The sequence below is a fragment of the Argiope bruennichi genome, chromosome 8 (genome assembly GCF_947563725.1).
Source record: "Argiope bruennichi chromosome 8, qqArgBrue1.1, whole genome shotgun sequence".
In the NCBI taxonomy this organism is placed as follows: domain Eukaryota; kingdom Metazoa; phylum Arthropoda; class Arachnida; order Araneae; family Araneidae; genus Argiope; species Argiope bruennichi.
In genome coordinates, this window is record NC_079158.1 from 104,221,695 (window position 1) to 104,242,149 (window position 20,455).

Below are 20,455 nucleotides of genomic sequence, written 5' to 3' on the forward strand. Positions count from 1 at the left end.
AGAAATACGCTCACATAAAGTTAATAGTTTTTCTTTATTTTAATGATCTAGAATAGGTTGACAGTAATAACTTAAGTCTTAAATAAATAAATTGTTTTTCATAATCAAGATCCTGAGCGTGAAATTAATTTGATATGTGTTACGTTTCCACTATGCACCTCGAATGAATCCATTGGCTGTTCTTGCGCTTTTATTGTTTTGATTAATTAGATGACCTACGGTAGTTTCTGCGTTGGAAGTACTGGCGATTTTAAGATGAAAATGAATTCTGACCCGATTCAAATCTAATCCTTAAGTTGACATTTTCTTAATGATGTTGATAATGCATTCAATATAAATATTAACATTCCAATGATTAATCTATGAAAATTTGAGGTTTTGCTGTGGAGTTCCTAGATCTTTGTTAGGTAACTGATTCTCCATATCAAAATATTACAAAAACAAACAGGATGATTATACGCACATTTAATTCATATCAATAATAATGAGAAAACGAGCCCGCGTTTCTCAATTTGATCATAATAGTTAAATCAAATAAGTTTTAATTTCTGTTGCATGGTTCAGTGGGTTTCTGTCTTTAATGAAAATGTTTACCAAGGATTTAGTGCACTGGTTCATAGATTTATTAAGTGAATTAAACTAACATGAGAGTTGTCAACAATTTCTGAGAGCTATTCCGTCTTTAGCGGATTCAAGTAAGCTATTTCTTTAAGTTAATATGGTTTATTTAAAACAGATTTCGTTTATATCAAAGCGTGTGCTTTCAAACATGTTGGAATTGAATGAGATGTTATTTATTACTTTTGGATGTCTTAATGTAACGTTATATGAAAAAGTTAAGTATAATGTAAAAGTAATATTTGTTTAAAGTTTTATAGCTTTTCCTAGTTATTATGAATTTAAAAAATAAAGATTATAAAAATATTAATAAGTAAGAGAAATTATAGCTAGAAGTAGGATAAAGTAATAAGAATAATATTAAATTAACATATATTTTGCAATGAATATTTTATTGTTTATAGTAATTTGGTTATATTTCTGTGCATACTTAAAAGGATAATCAAATGCACCAATAGTTTCTAGCCAACCAAATTAGTAAGGCAAATATTAATAACCAAATAGTTTCAAGACAATATATTTTGTTTGAAAAGGAATTTTCTAAACATTCTGTGCGTTCTTTTAACTTTCTTCGGTTTTTGTCGGAAAGTACGATGATTATCGCAAAATTCGCAGTAAATGGGGAAAAAAAAAACTCAAGGAGTTGAAAAATAGAAATATGTATATCAAGTGCAGGATTCAGCTACCCTTGGTTTTGAATTTCAATATAAAAGTACTGTAGACTCCCGATTATCCGCGGGCGGGTTATCCGCGCCTGCTGCACTAAGTTTTTTTTTTTTTTTTTTTCCTTCCAAGCAAAGAGAAAATGCTTCCAAAGCAAGAAGCAAACACAAATGACTGATTTCTTCAAAATGGTGTAGTTTTACAGTTATGCTTTTGTAATTACATAATACAATACAGTATTAAAACAGTACATATGTATTCATTTTTCTGTGTATCCTTGACGCCTCTCGTAAGTACAAAGCACTTTTCTGTTTTCATTAACAAAATGCATTTTAGGTTAGTTTTGAGTGATATACTAAAATATTAAGCGTTAGTTAAACATTTCCTGCTGTTTATTTTACGTTTTATTGTACATAAAAAGATTTTTCAAAGTTGGAAGGACTGTTTTCTTTTTTGCTATACCCGTTTGTAGCTTTTTTCGGATTATCCGCGATTTTTGTTATCCGCGGCGGCCGAGCCACCCAATTCCGCGGATAATCCGGAGTGTACTGTAATATTTGATTTAAAAGTTTTATAGCTTTAATTAGTTGGTTATAAATTCAAAAATATAAAGATATTAAGAATAATAATAAATAAAAGAAATTATAGCTATATGTACGATAAAGTAGTAAAGAAAATATTAAATTAACGTATATATTGCAATGGATTTGTTTTGTTTATAGTATTTTGATTAGATTTCTATGCATATTTTGTTTTTGCCACGATCAGACTAAAAAGAAATGTTTGCAAAATAATATTTTTAAAGTAGGAGTTTTAGATTTTGTGCAAATAGGGTATGATAATGCTACCTATAAAGTTTTCTAAGTGGAGCCATTTCTATCCTGGTTACCTTTTGCTTTCTCATAGATAATTGAACCTCAAGTCAGAATGTCTTTTCAATACTCAGGAACTCAACATATTCTTTAACAATGTATAATGATCCTTCTAAAACAAACTGTGTTGCATTTTGAAATTTTAGATTAAATAAAAATAACCATTTCTAAAAAAATAAAAAAAAAATCTTATTGGCATCTTTTTACACCACTTAATTGGGAACTCCAGAATTTAAATTACCTTGTCTTCACGAGTTCCACATTTTAAATAATTTGCATGAAATAAATGACTTATAATTGATTCGAATAGGAAATAAATATAACTTTTAATAGATATAAATTATTTGACAATTTTTTAAAGTTTATTTTAAATAACACAATCTTCTACATATTTGTCTTGCGGGTAGTATGCGGAGATTTCTGGTTTTTCATTAGAGTGATATTCGAGTACTTAAGTGGTTAATCTTCTAGATAACAAACGAAAGGCTAGTTTTGTGTTTTCAGTCGGTCATGGCTTTCTGGGGGACTATATATTCCGACTAGAATTGTAGTTGGTATCTAGGCTGGGCTATTATCTATATATGATATGCCTATTAGCATAAAATGTCCAACAACATTGTTGCTATATCTTTACGATATATTAGCCGGCATTTAGAATATTGGACAAATCGTGGTGAGATCATAGAATATCTTGGGCTAATGAAGAATCATCTTTGTTGAATTATGTTCAGCGATATTTTCGGATTTTCAATTCCAATCTTACTAGCATGGGATGGTGAAAAGAATATGCCATCAAAAACATAACTTGTAAAAAAAAAACCAAGTCTCGCAACTCAGTTCTTCTAAGATAAAAAGTTGTGAGATCCATGTAATATCAAGTCGGTCAATTTATTCAGTCCCTACTTAAGGGTCCTTCTGTCTTAAGTTATTACGTAATTAGCTAACCTAACATCTTATAGTGAACCATATCAATATTAAAAATCTTTTATGGTTTAAATAAATAGACTGACTTGGCCATTCTCATTCTCATTGTGGGGTTTAGAGTTAGAGCGCTAAAAGCATTTGGCCGAATATGATTCCTTAAGAATAAGATTGTATAAAATGTATACTTCATAATTTTTTAAAAAGTATATTTATTGACCGAAATAAAATAAAATATTATTTATGTCATTTAAATCCTTTTAAAAATAAAACTAAAAACTGAATTTTTAAAATTTTTTCTAAACTCTTTGAAATGATGAATAAATTATGGAAATTCTTCTATAAAGCACATAAAGCTTGGTGAACGATTCTGTCTTCATATTAAAAAAAATGTTTTTGTATTAAAGGTTAATCACTTATACTTTCAAATTTTACGGTAGTTACCTGAATATTAGAGAGATACACAGTACAGTGAACAGAACAGTTTAAGGCTTCTATAATAGTATGAGTTATATGACTAACAAAATTTGAAATTTATTTTCCTGAAGAAGCTGTTAAGAGATTAAATTACGTAAAATATTTGATTAAAAATTTTAGCTACCAATCATTCCCATTTGGTTGGCAAATGCTGCTAATATTAATAAAACGATGAATGTGTGCATGGTTGGTGCTATATACAGGTCAGACCATTTGATCCAAACAACAGCCTCCAAAATAGTATACCTTAGAGGATGGAAATGCATCCTTCTGGGTGATTTTTTCGAAATTTCAATTAGAATATTAATTAAAATTAAACTGAATTATATTTTACATTTTTGCAATTACAATTAGAATTACATTTTTCCGCGATAATTTCGGAAAGTACATTGCATAAGATATTTTAGCGTAAGTACCGGAGTACCAGCTAATCATCAAAGGGGCAAACTATAAATGAAATATACCTTTAAAGATTTCATAATTCAATGCAAATACCTATTGTACATTTAATTTTTTATAATTAATAGTATTTATACTTTTTATAGATTTATATTTTAATTAGATTAATAACATTTTTTTATCGACCTATCTGCGTCACCCCTTCCCTCCCCCTTTAGCTCAGTCATTTAGTACAAAATCTGCCATTTATTTTTAAAAAAAAAATAAAATCTCCTTTCTAGTGAATTGACATGTTTGCAGCTATTCGCAGAAAACATTAATGAAATTAATGCATTAATGAAAAAATGTGCCTTTCGCTTTTGCAGAAATTGTCACTAAGCATTTTGATTATCACGCCAATTTCTACAAATGCATGCGCACTGAGAGAAAATTTTGGAAAAACGGCAAGTACTCATTATGTTATTCTGACAATGTTGTCTCAAATGTTGACATTAAAATAATGTTTGAACAAGCCCAGAGATAATGGAGACAATGATTGTGCGCAACAATTGGCGTAATGAAAATGCCCCATTAATCCGTTTCCTTTTTATATTCTCTTTCTCTATGATCGAGTATTTTTCCATTGAGTAGATTGAATTCTGTGCGTTTCAATTTTGCTTTAATAATTTTTTTCAATCTTTGGATTTATATAGATATTTTTAATGCTTTCTTTATTTTGCGAAGTTTATCTAAATATTACTCTTACACCATAACATGAGCTAATCTGTTAGACAATTTATGAGTCTTTTTTTTTATCTAATGCTACTTGTACCAGTTTCAGCATTCGTATAAACTTTTAAGAATATCCTTTCATGTCGGCTTTTTGCCGTATCACTACTGTTACGAAACTGTAACATTGCTCACCCGCGTAGTTAGCTACACGATAAGGAATACAGATTTACAGATGCCGAGGCTATGACCCTTTGTCTTGGCTGTGACTTCAGCCACAAACGAGAAGGTTCCAGAAAACACAAGAATCTTGGCAGTAGATCCATTACTAAAGTTTCGCAACACTCTTTATAGAATATTCTTTGCTCTATCACATAAATTATAAAAATGTAGGGGAAACAGAGCAGAAATTGGTCTGTATAAAGCCCAAGGATAGTAGCAGACGAGTAAGTTCTCTTTTAATGAAAAGTTGCATGAAAATTCTCTTACGAGCTTTCTCTGAGCACTTTGTACCGTTAGGGTTGTTTATTACTGATTTATTGCTTGTTTTTTGTTTTTTTACACTTCGACTGTGTTTTATTACTTGCGTATTCGAATTTTTGTATAGAATAAAACGTCGTTTTTGAACCTACGATACTTTTCCCCATTCAATCCACGAATGGTTTTGGGATTTTTCTGTAACAATATTGCTTTATATTGTGTCATTGGAATCACGGAATAATTTTATTGAACAGTCTTTGTAAGTTAATTAGACACTTTATGCTTAATTTTTGTTTCATAATATTTAATGCTCACCTTTGATTTGAATCATTTTGTTGCTTTCCATTAGAATTTAATTTATTTGATATAAATAATGTACTGAGCATTAAAAACAATACGATTCTCATGAAATTTGTTTGCTTGCAGGAAAATGACAGCGTATTAATATAAAATAAAACAAGATTTGTATATCGCCAGTATTGAGAGGAAAATATAATCATAATGACTAAGTGTTAAAACACAGGAGGTTAAAAGGTATAAAGAAAAATAAAGAGGAGGTTATTTGAAGGCCTCTAAAAATTGCACGAGATTTTCAAAATATACATGAAAAAAATGAAAAATTCTGGAAATGGGAAAGTGAAACGACCTGAAAGACCACTATACATTCCACCAGCGTTTCGTTCAAAATCGGACAAGGAATACGAAGATGAGATGGAATATGCTAAAAATAAGTATGGAAATGGGAACTCAAATTATTCTTTGGAAAAAGATGATCATTCACGGGAAAAGCTTACAAATACAGTTTCGAAAAGGGTGCGATTCGAGAGTTCTTGCTCTTCATCTAATCCAAAAAGTACATCAGACGAATCTTATAAAGATGATGATTCTAGTGACTTTGAAGACTTTGTACCCGAGGATGATTTAAATATTAGTGAAGAAACGAATGAAAATAATTCAAATGATCCTTGGAAGATAGGAGAAAAAATGCCTGCCAGAAATCATCATGGTATCGAAATTGAAAATTATCAGAACGACGATAAAATACCAAACAGAATTTCGATGCAACCTGAAAGTGATTCGGACTCAAAATCTTATTCAAATCAGCTACCGAATTCAGAGTCAAGTGAAACAAAACCTGAAAAAGGATTATTTGATAATTATGATGATAATATCTCGGATATTGAATCTGTTATTGACAACAATACGAAAATGAAAGGTGTATTAACTTCCAGTCCTAATTCCGATGTAGTCGAAGAAAAGGTTTTGAATGCAGCTAAATATGTGCCTGAAGAAGATAGTATGTTAGAATTGACATTACATGGTCAAAATGATCTCCATGAAACTATTATCAGCGACAATAAGAATTTCGATGCTTTCTGTGATCTTCCATCAATTGAGAATCAGCCACCAGATTACACAGAAATTTTTGGCAATAATTACATTCCTCCTCCTGTTCCGCCACCAGTGTCTGGTTTTCGATTGCCACCAATACATCGTATGCCATCACTTGCTTCATCACCATATGAGCTTTTTGCCCCTCCTCGTGCTTCACTCCATAATAGGCCACGGTTGCTTACTCAGCTAAGATATCCTCGACATATACTTGTTCCATCCATTCGGCTATGTTCGGATATTCCACATCTCCCTGTTTCTTCATACAGTTCATCATATAGGCCTTCTATACGACATCATGTCTTGGCACCATCTTTGTTACCTATTCCTCCACCAATTAAGCCGTGTATGTTTTCCACTATTTCACCAACATATATGACCCAAGAAAGACTTAATTCTCCGCGTTTATCACAAGATGCATTATATCCTCCGTGTTTGAATCAACGAAGTTTAAATCCTCGCAATTTAGAGACGCATAAACGGGAAGAACCATTTTATATACCTCCACCTATATCACCTCCACAGCTGGTGGACGAAAGCCAACAAATCGATAATCATAACCTATGTGAGAATGCTCAAAGCTGTTTGCCTTCTTCGAGTTCATTAATAAATAAAATGGTATTTGATACTAAAATTTGGCCACAGAATCTAAAGACGAAAAGTATGTAATTATTTCTATTTACATTAAAACGCTTGAATGAGCAGCTCTTTCAGGCTTTTTTCCCATCAAAAAACCTATATAAATTACTAAGCTTATGAAATTTATTTAAATGTCATTAAATTTTACAATAGTTTTGCATTTATTACAGAAAATAATGAAAAAATTCTACCTCACAGGTTTCCGACATCAAATATTTTATAAATTGTAAATATGTCCCTACAAATTATCTTTGAAAATTGGGTTAGACGCTGTCATTGAAGTGAATAATTCAATTATTTTGTACTACCTAGTTATTACATTAAATAATTTACCATGATCTATGAAATAACAGATTTCATACTTAAAGGATAACATATACACTTTGTTGATTATCTATTGATAGGTTATTAACATTTCTTTTAAGAGGAATAGGAGGAAAAATTAAATTCGTAAAAGTTTTTAACAAGTTATTGGTATTGACTATTTTTCAGAACTTTATTTCTTCCTCATATAGAGAAAATGTAACAATCGCCAAAAAATTCGAACTCGAAATTTTGACGAATCTCCACGTTTTAAACATTCCTGAGTGCAAAAAACACAATTTTGGAAAATACCCTTTTTTATGTCTGTGACAAAGAGAACTCAAAAAAATCCTTGAGCTCTATGATTGAAATTTAGTATAGGTCTTTAAACCGAATTTGCAGATTTCTGATAAACTTTGAGTAACATTTGTTTAGAGGAAGTACGTGTGTCCCACTATTCAAATATAAATTAACACGATTATAAAACAAAAAGAGCTAGATAGAAAAGATTCGGTACACTGATTTAATATCGGTACACATGGTGTAGACATTTGTCAAATTTTGAGCCTAATCCTACCACGGGATGAATTTCAAAAACATGTAAACGCGATAAGTAAAAAACGCAATGGCTTAAATATATCAAATTTTGCATGGTATTTTGTGACAGAATTTTAAACTTGCAATTTAATTTGTATTAAAATTGTATTTCAATCGATTGAGAAAAACATGTCTAAAACATAAAAACTATTTTTGGATAATATTAACGCGTGCCAGGGATTTATCGCCAAAAAACTCGCCAAGTATCACTCGATAGTAGCAGTAAAAATGTTAAATTCACGCCAAAAGTTACTATTTCGTAACTGTTTTACGCCAATACCTTGACTATTTTCAGCATTTCTGTCCACTTTTATGTCTTTGAAACATGATAGTCTACTTCCTGAATCATGTTCATCAAAACATTTAATGCATGGGGGTTTCGTATATTTTTAAGCTTTAAAATTATTCTTTCTTCATTAAGTGGTTTAAATACTAAAACCCCATGCATTAAATGCTTTGATAAATGTGGTCTTAGAAATAAATCGCCAAAAAATCGTTGAGTTAAAATATGACACTTATTGGCATTTCTATTTTCAGATGATCATTATCTTCAGTGAAGAGTTTGTGTGACATAAATTCGTACCAGATCGTACAGGAGAATACTCGGATCTCTTGTATGATGAATTATGAAAATCGCAGGAAGAGGACGAATGAATGAAAAACTTACCCATTTGACAAAAGATCTGGGAAACTGTATATAGATCTATTTTGTTGTTTCTTCACTTTAATTAAGATTCAATTAAAAATTACCTTAATTATATTAATTTTGTAAAAATCCTTCTGATAACAAAGCTTTGAACAGCTGTTGTAAATTCTTACTAATATTTATGCGATTAAATCTATTTCGATTAAAAAAATCTAAATGTTTCATTTCAGGAATTGTATATCTTAATATTTATCATACTGCTGGCACTTTTTTAGTACTACTGGCACTATTCGTAGATTTATTCAGATCTATATTTTGTAAATAAGGTTCAAATATTTTAGAAAGAAACGAACTAGTATTTAATCTATAACAGTATCATATAATTCAACGTTGCAACAGTGAAAATTAAGCACATTATATCACTAAAAACGCTTGATGGAGCTTCAAATATATTGACTTCTAGTTCACAGAAATCCCAGGACAAGCACTCGGAGGATTAATTTTACTCATAACTGTAAAGTGATTAAAAAATAGGGATACAATTTAGTTTAACTGCTTAAACTTCATGCTCCTACATCGAATTATCACTTCTGAGGCTGATAAGCTGAAGTTAAATTATTTTAAAATGTCATAATTCGATCTAAAAGTTACAGATAATCCACAAATTGAATCGTCCTAGATTCTATGAATGAATAGAGCAGTATATTCCCGATACAGACGATCTAATTTAATTAGATAATAAAAATGTAAAACAATTAAGGAATCGATTAAATTATTAGATTTTTGAAGTTCGATGGTATAAAATTAGTTATTTTGGATTTAATTTCGTAATTTTAAAATCTATTCTAAGGGTATTAAACTCACCGCTTAATATGAATATCTGTGACCCAGGCAAATGACTAGAAAAATCAGATTTAGAGATATTACGACGGAAATTAAATAAACTTATTGATGAATTCAAGAATCATCATACTTTTAGTACCATATATCAAGAAGATTATGAATGGAAGCAATAAAAAAAGAAATCTTGAGATTTGTGAAAAATTATGAATTTCATTAGATTGCTAGATTTAAATCAGAAACAGTTCTTTGTTTTTTTAAAAAGTGAATTGGAATTTTCCTGTCAGATTCAGTTATCATTCCTCTCGGGTTTGTTTTAAAATTAATCCCTCCAGACAAGGCGTCCTTTTAAATAGGAAAGATAGAAATAGATAAAAATTGCAGCCAGGGAAAAAACATTAACTTTTTTGTTATTACTTTTAACTTTCTCGTTTACGAAGGACAGAGAAAGTATTGTAATCGTCAAAAAATTCGAACTCTAGATTTTAACAAATATCCGTCTTAGACCTCCATGTGTTCAAAATACATTTTTGTAAAATGTCCGTCTGACTATGACAAAGTTAACTCAAAAACGGTTTGAACTACGGATGAAATATGATATATGGTAGTGCAACAAATAACATGGTACAACAAATATTCAAATTTTGAGCAAAATCCGTTCAGATGCAGTTTGTCTGCTCAGCCTTCGAATATATATATTTTAATGTGATAACTACAAAAAGAAAGAGCCAGATAGACAAAATTCGGTATACAGATTTAACATCTATAGTGTGGACACCTATCAAATGCTGAATCACTCAAGGGGATGACCGTCTGTCAGTCTGTTATTTTAGAAACATGTAAACGCAAAAAATCGGCAACGAAGGACTTAAATATATTTTTGGTATGTGATTTTATGACTACAAATGTAGTTTTGGGCAAAATTTGTTTCAATCGATTGGGAAAAATGTGTGAAAATGCAAATTCGCTTTTTGGGTCTATAAACTACATACCAAGGATTAATCGACAAAAACCGCGCCAAGGATCACGCAATAGATACAATAAAAATGCAAAATTCAATCCAAGGGTCAATATTTTGTAACTATTGTAGCAATTCCATGCAAGGCTTACATTTATTAGAAAATATGAAAGGAAGTTTGGGAGAGACCACTTCCAATAGTTATAATAAATATATAATCGTTTTCCAAATCAAACTTAAGTTTTAATGAAAATTTAAATGATTTTTGAGGCCTATATAAATTTAGGAGTTGTTTATTTTACAATTTCTAGCATTTGTTTGACGCTTCGCTTTTGTCAAATGAAGTATAAGCGACCTTGAATGGCCCATTCCGCTCCTTGCAAAACTTTCACACCAGCTGGGAAACGCTTAGTATCGATATATTTTATGCACAACATCGCTTATAAATGCAAGAGATATTTTTGGTGAAGTATATTTTCGAATATGCGCATCCCACCTTCTTGAAGTCCAGATTGCTAACACTCTCAAACTGCAAGCCCAAACTGCAAAGGAATGAAATGGTGCAGCAACATTGGTTTACGAGATTCCATAAAAGGTACATTCTGTATACGTTCTGGTTCATGTTATATCTATCGGTGATTCAATGCCTTTTCGCTGGTTTGGTGTAGAAGTTCGGAGAGGAAGGGAATGGCTCAAGTGTCATTAGCGTTTTCTGATCAAAGCTAAAAACTACGAAAACTCAACTCAACTAAAATAATACCCGTGCATCTTCAAAAACCAAACAAAAAGTCAGAATTTAGAGACCTAGTATTTATTTTGTTGGTTGCCAGGCCACGCTGGCATTTTTGGCAATGAATCTGCCGATGCTGCAGCAAAGGCAGCATCCACTTCTCTACAACGAGCTATTCCGTACACAGATTTAAAAAAATATATTTCTCAACGTATTTTTTATTTATGGAAAGAATCATGGGATTTGCAGATTTCTAATAAGCTGCATTGTATTCAGCCTGACATCACTTTGTGGCCGGTAGTTCCACTGCGCGAGTTGGACGTCAAATTGACTCGCCTTCGCATTGGCCATACTCGCCTCACACATAAACATCTTCTATTTGGTGAGCGATGCCCAGTCTGTAATCCGTGTCATGTTAATTTAACTGTCATTCATATTTTATCAGAGTGTCCAATTTTTAATTCTCATCGATTACATTTATTCGGTACATCATCTTCAAACATTCGTGACTTGGTAGGAGAACATCCCCATCCAAATATTTTTACTTTCTTGAAAGAAATTGGTTTTTTCCATTTTATTTAACTAGTAAAATTTTATTTCCACATTTCTTGGTTTTGCAAATTTTACTTTAACTTTTTAGAACTTCACTGAATATTTTTTATCTTCAACCATATGTTTGGCGCAGCTTAGCCAGATTTGGCTCTTGTGCCACAAAATCCAAAATAACTAACTAACTAACTAGAGACCAAGTAGTAGTAACTTTGGGCCGATTAATTCTTCGAAGCTCGCTTCTTTTTGAGCTTCTTTTTGTATATGGAAGTATGATGGATCTAGATCAAGAAATAGGCAGCAACTTCAGAGTCCCACAATTTTGAGACACAATTACGTTTTTAACAATGCTATGATGTGATTGAATTGGTCTTCACAAGAAAAGTTCATATACCCAATGCACAAAATATGTATAAGACAGTTAAAATAGCATGGTTTTAATGTCTGACAATGTGATAGAATTATGGATATGAAATTATACCTAATCGATTTAACTGAAATGAAATATAATGGGTGAGCCAGCTTATAGCCAAAGGTGACAAATATTTGAATAATATATAGATTGTTTCATCATGTTTGACAATCGATTTTTGCTATTTTTTAAAAATTAATATCTAATTTGAATTTTTTAATATGCTAGATATTAAATTAACTCTTTTGAAAATGACTCAAATTTAATATTTCACTTACTTAAAATTTGCTACTTCAAACTTCTTATACATATAATGAAAGTAATTTTGGAAGTTTGTGAAGAAAAATGGAAGAACTCTGTGATTTGCATTGGTTAATTACTCCTAGAGAGCTTAATCCAAGCCTAGTCTGTGCAATTTAAATTTGGTGTAGAAGGAAAAATGTCTATTCGTTTGCAAAGTTATTATCGTGTGAGAACCTATTGTTTTGGCTTGAGGCTTTTGAAGCGATTCGAAGACAGCAAACTGTTGAAGTCTCAAAATGCGTAGGCAACAAATTGGCAATTTATCCTTTTTTTTATTTTTTATTTTGGAGTCAGCTTTCACAATTTAGCTTTTGAAATATCTATCGTCTGCTACTGTAGTTTTATTTTGGAGTCAGCTTTCACAGTATAGTTTTTCCATTATCTATCGTCTGCTAATGTAGTTTTATTTTGGAGTCGGCTTTCACAGTATAGCTTTTGACATATCTGTCGTCTGCTAATGTAGTTTTATATTTATTTTATTTATATTTAAATGATTTTATGAATTATAAATAGGCTTTTCTTAGATTTTTAATCCCCATAAAATACATGTATAACCTTAACTTCAAATGATCAAATATATACAGTGGCTCCAAAAAGTGTTCGTACACTGAAGAAATTTGCAGAAATTGTGTTCTATACTTCTTAATAAAGCATTTTATTATTTGGTTTTTTTTAATTACCATCTTTAAATAGTTCTTAATAAAACTGAACAAATATTTTTATAAAAAATCAAGTAGTATTGTTCTAAAAAATAAATAAAAAATGTCACAAAATTAGAACACAAAAGTCTTCGTACATCCAAACATTATTTATTTAAATTCATCATAAAAGTATCTTTTGCGGCTTATTTAACTTCTAATTCAAAAATATACTAAAATCGTTTGATTTCAGTATATAATATCACAATTATTTATTATATTTACTTTATTCTTAGATATGACGCGCATTCGTACAGAAACGAGTTTAGACGTACGAAAATTAATTATATTTCATTTTAAAGCTGGAAAATCAATTAGAGGCATTGCAACTATAACTAATCTACCTCATTCAATGGTGCAAAGCATAATAAAACGTTACAGAGAGGGAAAAAGGATTGCAAACAAGCCTCGTAATGATCGCCCTCAAATTCTGTCAGCTAGAAGTCAAAGAAATATTGTGAGTAAATTTCTAAAAAATCCACGTCTGAGTGCAATGAAGTTTACTTCACAATATAATGAATCAAATGGAACTTCTATTTCCTGCGAAACTATTCGTAGAATTCTTCGGAATGCTGGTATACATGGCCGCTCTGCACGAAGAAAATTCTTTGTAAGTCAGAAGAGCAGAATTGCTAGGCTTAAATTTGCCAAATCTATGATAAACCAGCCAGAGAGCTATTGGAATTGTGTCTTATTTGCAGATGAAAGTAAGTTTAAAATCTTTGAGTCGGATGGGAGAATCATTGTATGGAGGAAAAAAAAAAGAACTTAATCCCAAGAATTTAGTTGGAACAGTAAAACATGGCGGTGGAAGCGTCATGGTTTGGGGGTGTATGTCAGCGGCTGGAGTAGGCAATTTAGTATTCATTGATGGTATAACGGATCATAGAGTTTCTATAAATATTCTCAATAATAATTTAAAAGTGTCAGCATAAAAATTGGGCATTTTAAACAACTTTATGTATTACCAAGACAACGGTCCTAAGCACACGGCCATGAATGTTCGTCCTTTTTGCCTCTATCATTGCCCTCAAACCCTTAAAATACCAGCTCAATCACCGGATTTAAAACCTATAGAGCATATTTGGAAAGAATTAGAGGTGCGAATAAGAAGTCACGACATTAAATCGAAAATTCAACTGAAAGCAGTAATGATCAAAGAATGGATCAAGATCGGTGCAGAAGTAACCGACCGTTTAGTTAAATCTAAGCCCAAACGTTTAAAAGCTGTTATAAAGAATAAAGGATATCCTACTAAATACTAAACATTTATAAAAATTTAGAAAATTTCATATTTAGTGATGTTTTTTTAAAGTGTATGATCACTTTTGTGTCCTATTTTTGTGCAATTTTATTTATTGTCATTTTTAAAAAAGTAATTTGCATCGTAATTAAAATTTATTCTTCACTGCTTTATTAAGAACTGTAAAAATATGCTATGAAAAAATTTTCATGTAAAAATAAGAATATATAATGGTAAATAATGAGGTTTTTAATAGATTCTTGTTGGTGTACGAACACTTTTGGGAGCCACTGTATATTAGAGACAAATTATCAACAGCATGTAAGTTCCGTGTCATAAATTATTTCATGTTATTCAGATCCAATTTTAAATCTGCAATCATTTTTTAAATATTGCATGCCTGGAAAATTAAAAGATCTAATACTATTTGCGAAAGAAATAAATTAGTTTCTACTTCATATTTTAATTTTGACCTTATTTCTATTTATAATACAATACATCTAATCATCTTTTGCATTTATAATTCTTTCAGTTCATTTTCATAATCCTTGAAATCTATTTGAAGTATGAGATGGTATTTTTCTCTCATTATTTATTTTATATTACTTATTGAATTATATATCAATTTTCATATCACAATTGAAAAGAGATTCCAAAATATTTTTTATTGTGTGAAACCCAGGAAATTACTTTGATCTTTCGAATAGTTATGTTTAATGAAATTATAACTTTTATTGATTATTCCTTTTGTCAAAATCCACTTCATTATTCAGAATTCGATCCCCCCTCCCTTTTTTGGTAAATACAAAAGACAGATTTATGAAAAATAATCAGCATATAAAAAAGCATGAATTATGATTAATGCCTTTATAAAACGATACATTTTATTCTTCTTAAAGTCTGGAATTTCACATTCTTTATTCAAAATAAAATCTAATTTTCAATGACAAAAACTGATTAAGTATTCATTTAAAAGTTTTAAATTAAACCGTATAATTGCAGGCTAATATATTATCCAAAAGATCAGATGATATCAACAACTAATCGGAAAGAGAATAACTGTTGGAACTCGTTAAGGCAAAAATAGCAAATATAAATCCGTTTTCTTTGATATAATGGTGATATAATGTGTGCAACTTTCTACATATATAAACTGGTTGCAATGCCGCTAAGGGAGTTTTATGAATTATAGATTAAGCAGTGACTTATTTCAAATGACTAGTTTTTTTAGAATCGAATAAATTATGAAATGAAATAGACAAAAATTACTTTAAACGAAGTGCTTGTTCACTTTTTACTGATCAATATGGCTTTTAAACATTGATATCACAGAATTGTTAACATTATTAAAGAAAACCTATACATAGTGCAACTCTTGCTTTCTAAAAATTGTACCAAATAGGATAGATATATTAAGAATTAGAATGCGCTAAGCAGAATTAAATTAAAATAATTTTATAGCAACATTAATGGATTGCATTCACTTTAAAGGATGTATAACTCTTAAATTTTTGCTAACTTATTTTATAAGCATCATAATTTATCATTTTCTAGCCAAATAGAATAAAATGATGTGTCCTTCATTTCTTAGAGTTTCGATTGTTCCAATGAAAGATTTGCAAGTTCACAGAAATGAAGATGGCAGTCTGAAATTTTCAGGAATACAAGGAAGGTTTCTCGGTACAGTTATGGAAGATATGAAGATGCCTTTTCATTTAGTTATAGCAGAAGATCGAGAATGGGGTCGTCGTTTGCCCAGCGGTAACTGGACAGGCATGATAGGCAAGATACAGAAAGGTGCTGCCGATATAGCTGATAGTTATATAGGCATAACAGAACAACGAGCTGCTGTGGTAGATTTTAGCACAGTTTATCATACTGACGATATGACATTTGCCATTAAGAAGCCTGGTCCAGTGCCGACATCTTTGGCATTTGTGCGACCATTTGATTTAACGACTTGGATCTTAATTTTAACTATTTTGTTGATCATGCCATTAATATTCCAATGTTTATTTTGCAACAAGGAGTCATACATCTTCTTGTTTCTGAGACTTCTGGGAACCATATTTCGCCAATCCACTCTTCCAAATTATTACATTAAGAGATTCAAGTCACTTGCTTTTTCATGGTGGTTTTCTGCAACAATCCTATCTTTCAGCTACTCAACAGTGCTGCTGTCTATGTTATCTATACCGTCAGAAGAAATCGCAGTTCAGAATTTCAAAGAACTTGCTGAAGCAGTGAAAAATAATGGATATAGAATTTATCTTTCTAAAGGAACAGCTATACTTGATTTCATGCTTCATAGTCATAAAGAGGATTTAAGATATTTAGGTGAAAGCATTGTTCAGAATAATTGGTATACAACTGCGCGTCCTTTAACCCTAACTGATCAGATTGATTATCATTCAGCTTTAATTGATCCTAGAACAAGATTGCTGATGGTTGCCGGTTCAGAAGAGTGGAAACCCAGTTTTTTATCAGACGATTCTGTAACTTCATATAAATTTGCTGTTGCCATGAAAAAGAATTTCTGTTATAAAGATAAATTAAATACTATCATATCGGGCATAAACAGCGCAGGATTATATATGCAATTTACAAAGGAAGAGCACTTTAAATCGTGGTTGTCTGCATCTGAAAGAAGAAGAGATGCTACCAAGAAAGTAAAGCCTCTGTCCCTCGAAGATTTGTCAGGTGTCTTCTGTACTCTTTTAGTTGGATTAAATCTCAGTTTATTTACTTTTATATGTGAGCTTATATTCCTCCGAATCAGAAAGAAATGTCATTAATCATACGACTGCTTCAATGCGCAAACATACTGCATTTCAAATTTCAGAAGTTGCAATAATTCTTATCTCCTTATATCCTGAAAGCAGCCTTTGATGGTAGATCAAATTTTAATCATTATTTTAGTGAGTTATTAATGAAATATTTTATTTTTACTTACATTATTTTAATTAAAGTATTTTTTTCTGTTTTGGTACATTCTGAAATAAAATTTGATAATTCATCTAGACAACTAAAAATTTGTTGGCAAATTAATACATGATGTAAATGATTAATATGTTATCTTGTTATTAATTAATAAATTTCTAATCTGCTAAATGTCTCTCTATGCTAGTATTTTGATTTTTTCTTATCTTAATAAGTGAGATAAATCATCCACTTTCAAGACATAGAAAGGGCTATATGAATGTATTGAATTACAGTGGTGTAGGTCGCATTCTCTTTGTTTTCTTTAAGTTAACATTAAAAAGATACTATAATAAATTTAGGAACAAAAATATTATAATATTAACAACATGTGGTTTTTGCTTTGATTTATATTCTGTTCAAGGTCTTTAACTCCAAAACTTTGTTACCATTTCTTATATTCATCAGAGATAGCAAACTTTTGGCTTGTTTTTAGATAGTTGGCACGATTTGGGACTCATTCTTGATAAGAAATGGAACATTGATTTTGTCTTGGCTATTACTTGAACGACGAAATACATTCGATTATGAGAATACAATAAACATTCCGAAATCGTTAATTTGTAAGACTTTTACCAAATTTTAACAATAGGTTATATTATTAAAAAATAATTTTTTTAATTTTAGATATTATAAATTTTTTCACGCTATATTCTCCGAAGTTAAATTTTAAAAAAATGCCAGTATTTCTCTTAATTTTGAATTAATGAAAATTGGAATTAAAATAAAAAAAAATATTTTAAGATTCACATTCAAAGTAGAGATAAATTCAGAATGGGCAAAATATACGGAAAGACCTTTAATCTAAGAGGCGTCATAAAGACATTATACAATTGTAGGCCTAAGTGAAGATTAGTGTGCACCAGCTGTTTGTCGCCAATATTGCAACCCATCGGATTCCTCTTATAGCAACCGTATTACTGTTTTGTTTACTACTTTTTGCAATGGTTGAGTTGTACATAAACTACAATTACATTATGAAAAATGTTAAATTAAAAATATTTAAAAAATATCGATTAAAGATTTTAATTTTGTTCTTTATTATAATTAAAATTTATTAAATAAAGAAAGTTAAACTTATAATTAAAAGTTATTTTCTTCTTTCTTTTTTTAATGTGAATACGAACAGAAAATATTTATTCTTTTACAATTTTTAATTGTCAGTATGCGCTTAAAAAAAATCGCTAGCTGCAATGGAATTCTTCGCAGTTCTCGTAATTCTTCTGGTGTTATAACGGTTGGTTCCCTTCATAATTTGTTATGTCGAGAGTATTTCGAACCTGTAGAATGGATGAATGGTGAGTTAAATATGCATATATATATATTTTACGAGTTGATGAAGTTAGGATAGGATGCTTGTTTTAAATTTTGTATTGAGAATGGTTTGATATCGAGTGATTTGATATGGAATATATTTTTTTACGAGTTGATTAGGTTGGGAAAAGTATGTTTGTTTGAAATTTTGCATAGAGAATGTTCCGATTGCGTATTTCTCCGTTTTTTCTTTTCTTTTGGTTATGCACTGTTTCTGTTACCCACACAGTCCTTATAGTCAATGTGCTAGCGAAGCCGTAGGATGTTTTTTTAAAGTTAAAAAATTCTGCCCGGTGCCTTCTACAGATGCCGAAGGCATCTGTAGAAGGCACCGGGCAGTATGGAAAAGAAAAAAAAAAATACTTATCAGTAAAAAGTCCTAATTATATGGTGGGAAATGGTAACCGTAACTGTTCCGCGGAAGTATTTGTTTATTTTGTCCGCCATCTTTATTGGCGATTTGGCATTGTTGGCGCAGCTGGGTACACACTAAAATTCACTTTTACCCAATTGTATTTAATTAACGAATTTCATAAAAACAATACGAAAGTATTTAATGAAATGTTGTTGAATTTCTTAGAAAATTTTATATATTCTAATTTAATTATTTAAGAAATGCTGAGATAAGAAGTTTAAGTAAAATTAAAGAATATAGCACAGAGCGTTAGCCACTCTCATCCAAATCCTTTCAAACAGCAAAAAACTCTCCAAATATTAATTATAAATATAAAGTTACTATATTTGGAAATTGATCGCCTTTAAAAACTTACATTTGGCAATTGTACTGTTTTTTTTTTTTTTTTGGTTTTTTTAGTTTAGCTTAAATTTGAATGAGGTAAGTGTGAAAAGTTGGATAGATTAAAAGTTTTAAACAAAAATGAATTCCATTTATCTCATGCTTGAAACTTAAAGATGTAATTATTAATAACAAGAGTAGGGTAAGATCTAAGATAAGTGTCCAGTTTCTAGGCAAGCATGGCAAAATCGTACCAACCTTTTAAAAACTCGCCAAAAATCCACCATTTTAGATGACTGCTATATTATATATCTACTATAGTAGATATGTAATAAATGGATTATGGTTTCAATAAAAATTTGTCAGGATTACATCTGGTGAAAAATTGCTTACAAAAAATTCAACAATGGTGGAATATTAAGTTAAGCCAAGAATAACTTTAGTATTTTCATATGTTTACAAATTTATTATCTTTTGCTACTTTATTTGTTTATTTTTATTCGTTTTATTTGTTTTTTAGAATATGACAATGATTTAGTATACCTTAAAAACTATCTAATTAATGAGCTTTTTCTTTTTCAAATGTTGTTTTCATTATTAGATCTTTGGATCACAGAACTATTTGTTATTTTATTTTAAAAAATTTGCAATGGCGTAGTAAAGAGAGCGTATCGTTTATTCTCCCTTACCTCGTTAGAAATATTCTAATTTCTTAGTAGGTAACGATAAAAAGAAGAGTTAAAAATTAAAGTATTTTTCTGATAAACGGTAATAATTGAATCCTTTATTTTTTTGCCATTATCAGATTCAACCTAAGGCCTCTGGCAAAAACTGATTTAATGAGAGAGATAATTCTCCAATACAATGCCGAGACCTGCTATCTCCGAATTGATAACATTTTTTAAGACTTTCTGATGCAAATTTACTCCAAGGATCCAGACTGACGAAGATAGCCCACTTCTGAGATCCTTAGATGAG

At 30.3% G+C, this 20,455-nt stretch overlaps 2 protein-coding genes across 4 annotated transcripts; both read left to right on the forward strand.

The window, feature by feature from the left end:
- The first annotated feature begins 521 nt into the window (after positions 1 to 521).
- On the forward strand, positions 522 to 8,882 carry LOC129981526 (uncharacterized). Of its 3 annotated transcripts, none has more exons than XM_056092384.1 (3): positions 522 to 695; positions 5,565 to 7,191; positions 8,607 to 8,882. In XM_056092384.1, exons 2-3 carry the CDS (start codon positions 5,742 to 5,744, stop codon positions 8,624 to 8,626), a joined length of 1,470 nt encoding a protein of 489 aa, XP_055948359.1. In that variant the 5' UTR covers positions 522 to 695; positions 5,565 to 5,741; the 3' UTR covers positions 8,627 to 8,882. The 3 variants fall into 3 exon arrangements, with proteins under 3 accessions (XP_055948359.1, XP_055948362.1, XP_055948360.1); XM_056092387.1 differs by having other exon boundaries at positions 5,565 to 6,876; XM_056092385.1 differs by lacking the exon at positions 522 to 695 and adding an exon at positions 713 to 835.
- Positions 8,883 to 16,019: 7,137 nt separating this feature from the next.
- LOC129980703 (probable glutamate receptor) lies at positions 16,020 to 17,243 on the forward strand. Its single transcript, XM_056091086.1, has one exon. The coding sequence runs from the start codon at positions 16,020 to 16,022 to the stop codon at positions 17,241 to 17,243; it is 1,224 nt and encodes a 407-aa protein (XP_055947061.1).
- The last annotated feature ends 3,212 nt before the right edge of the window (positions 17,244 to 20,455 follow it).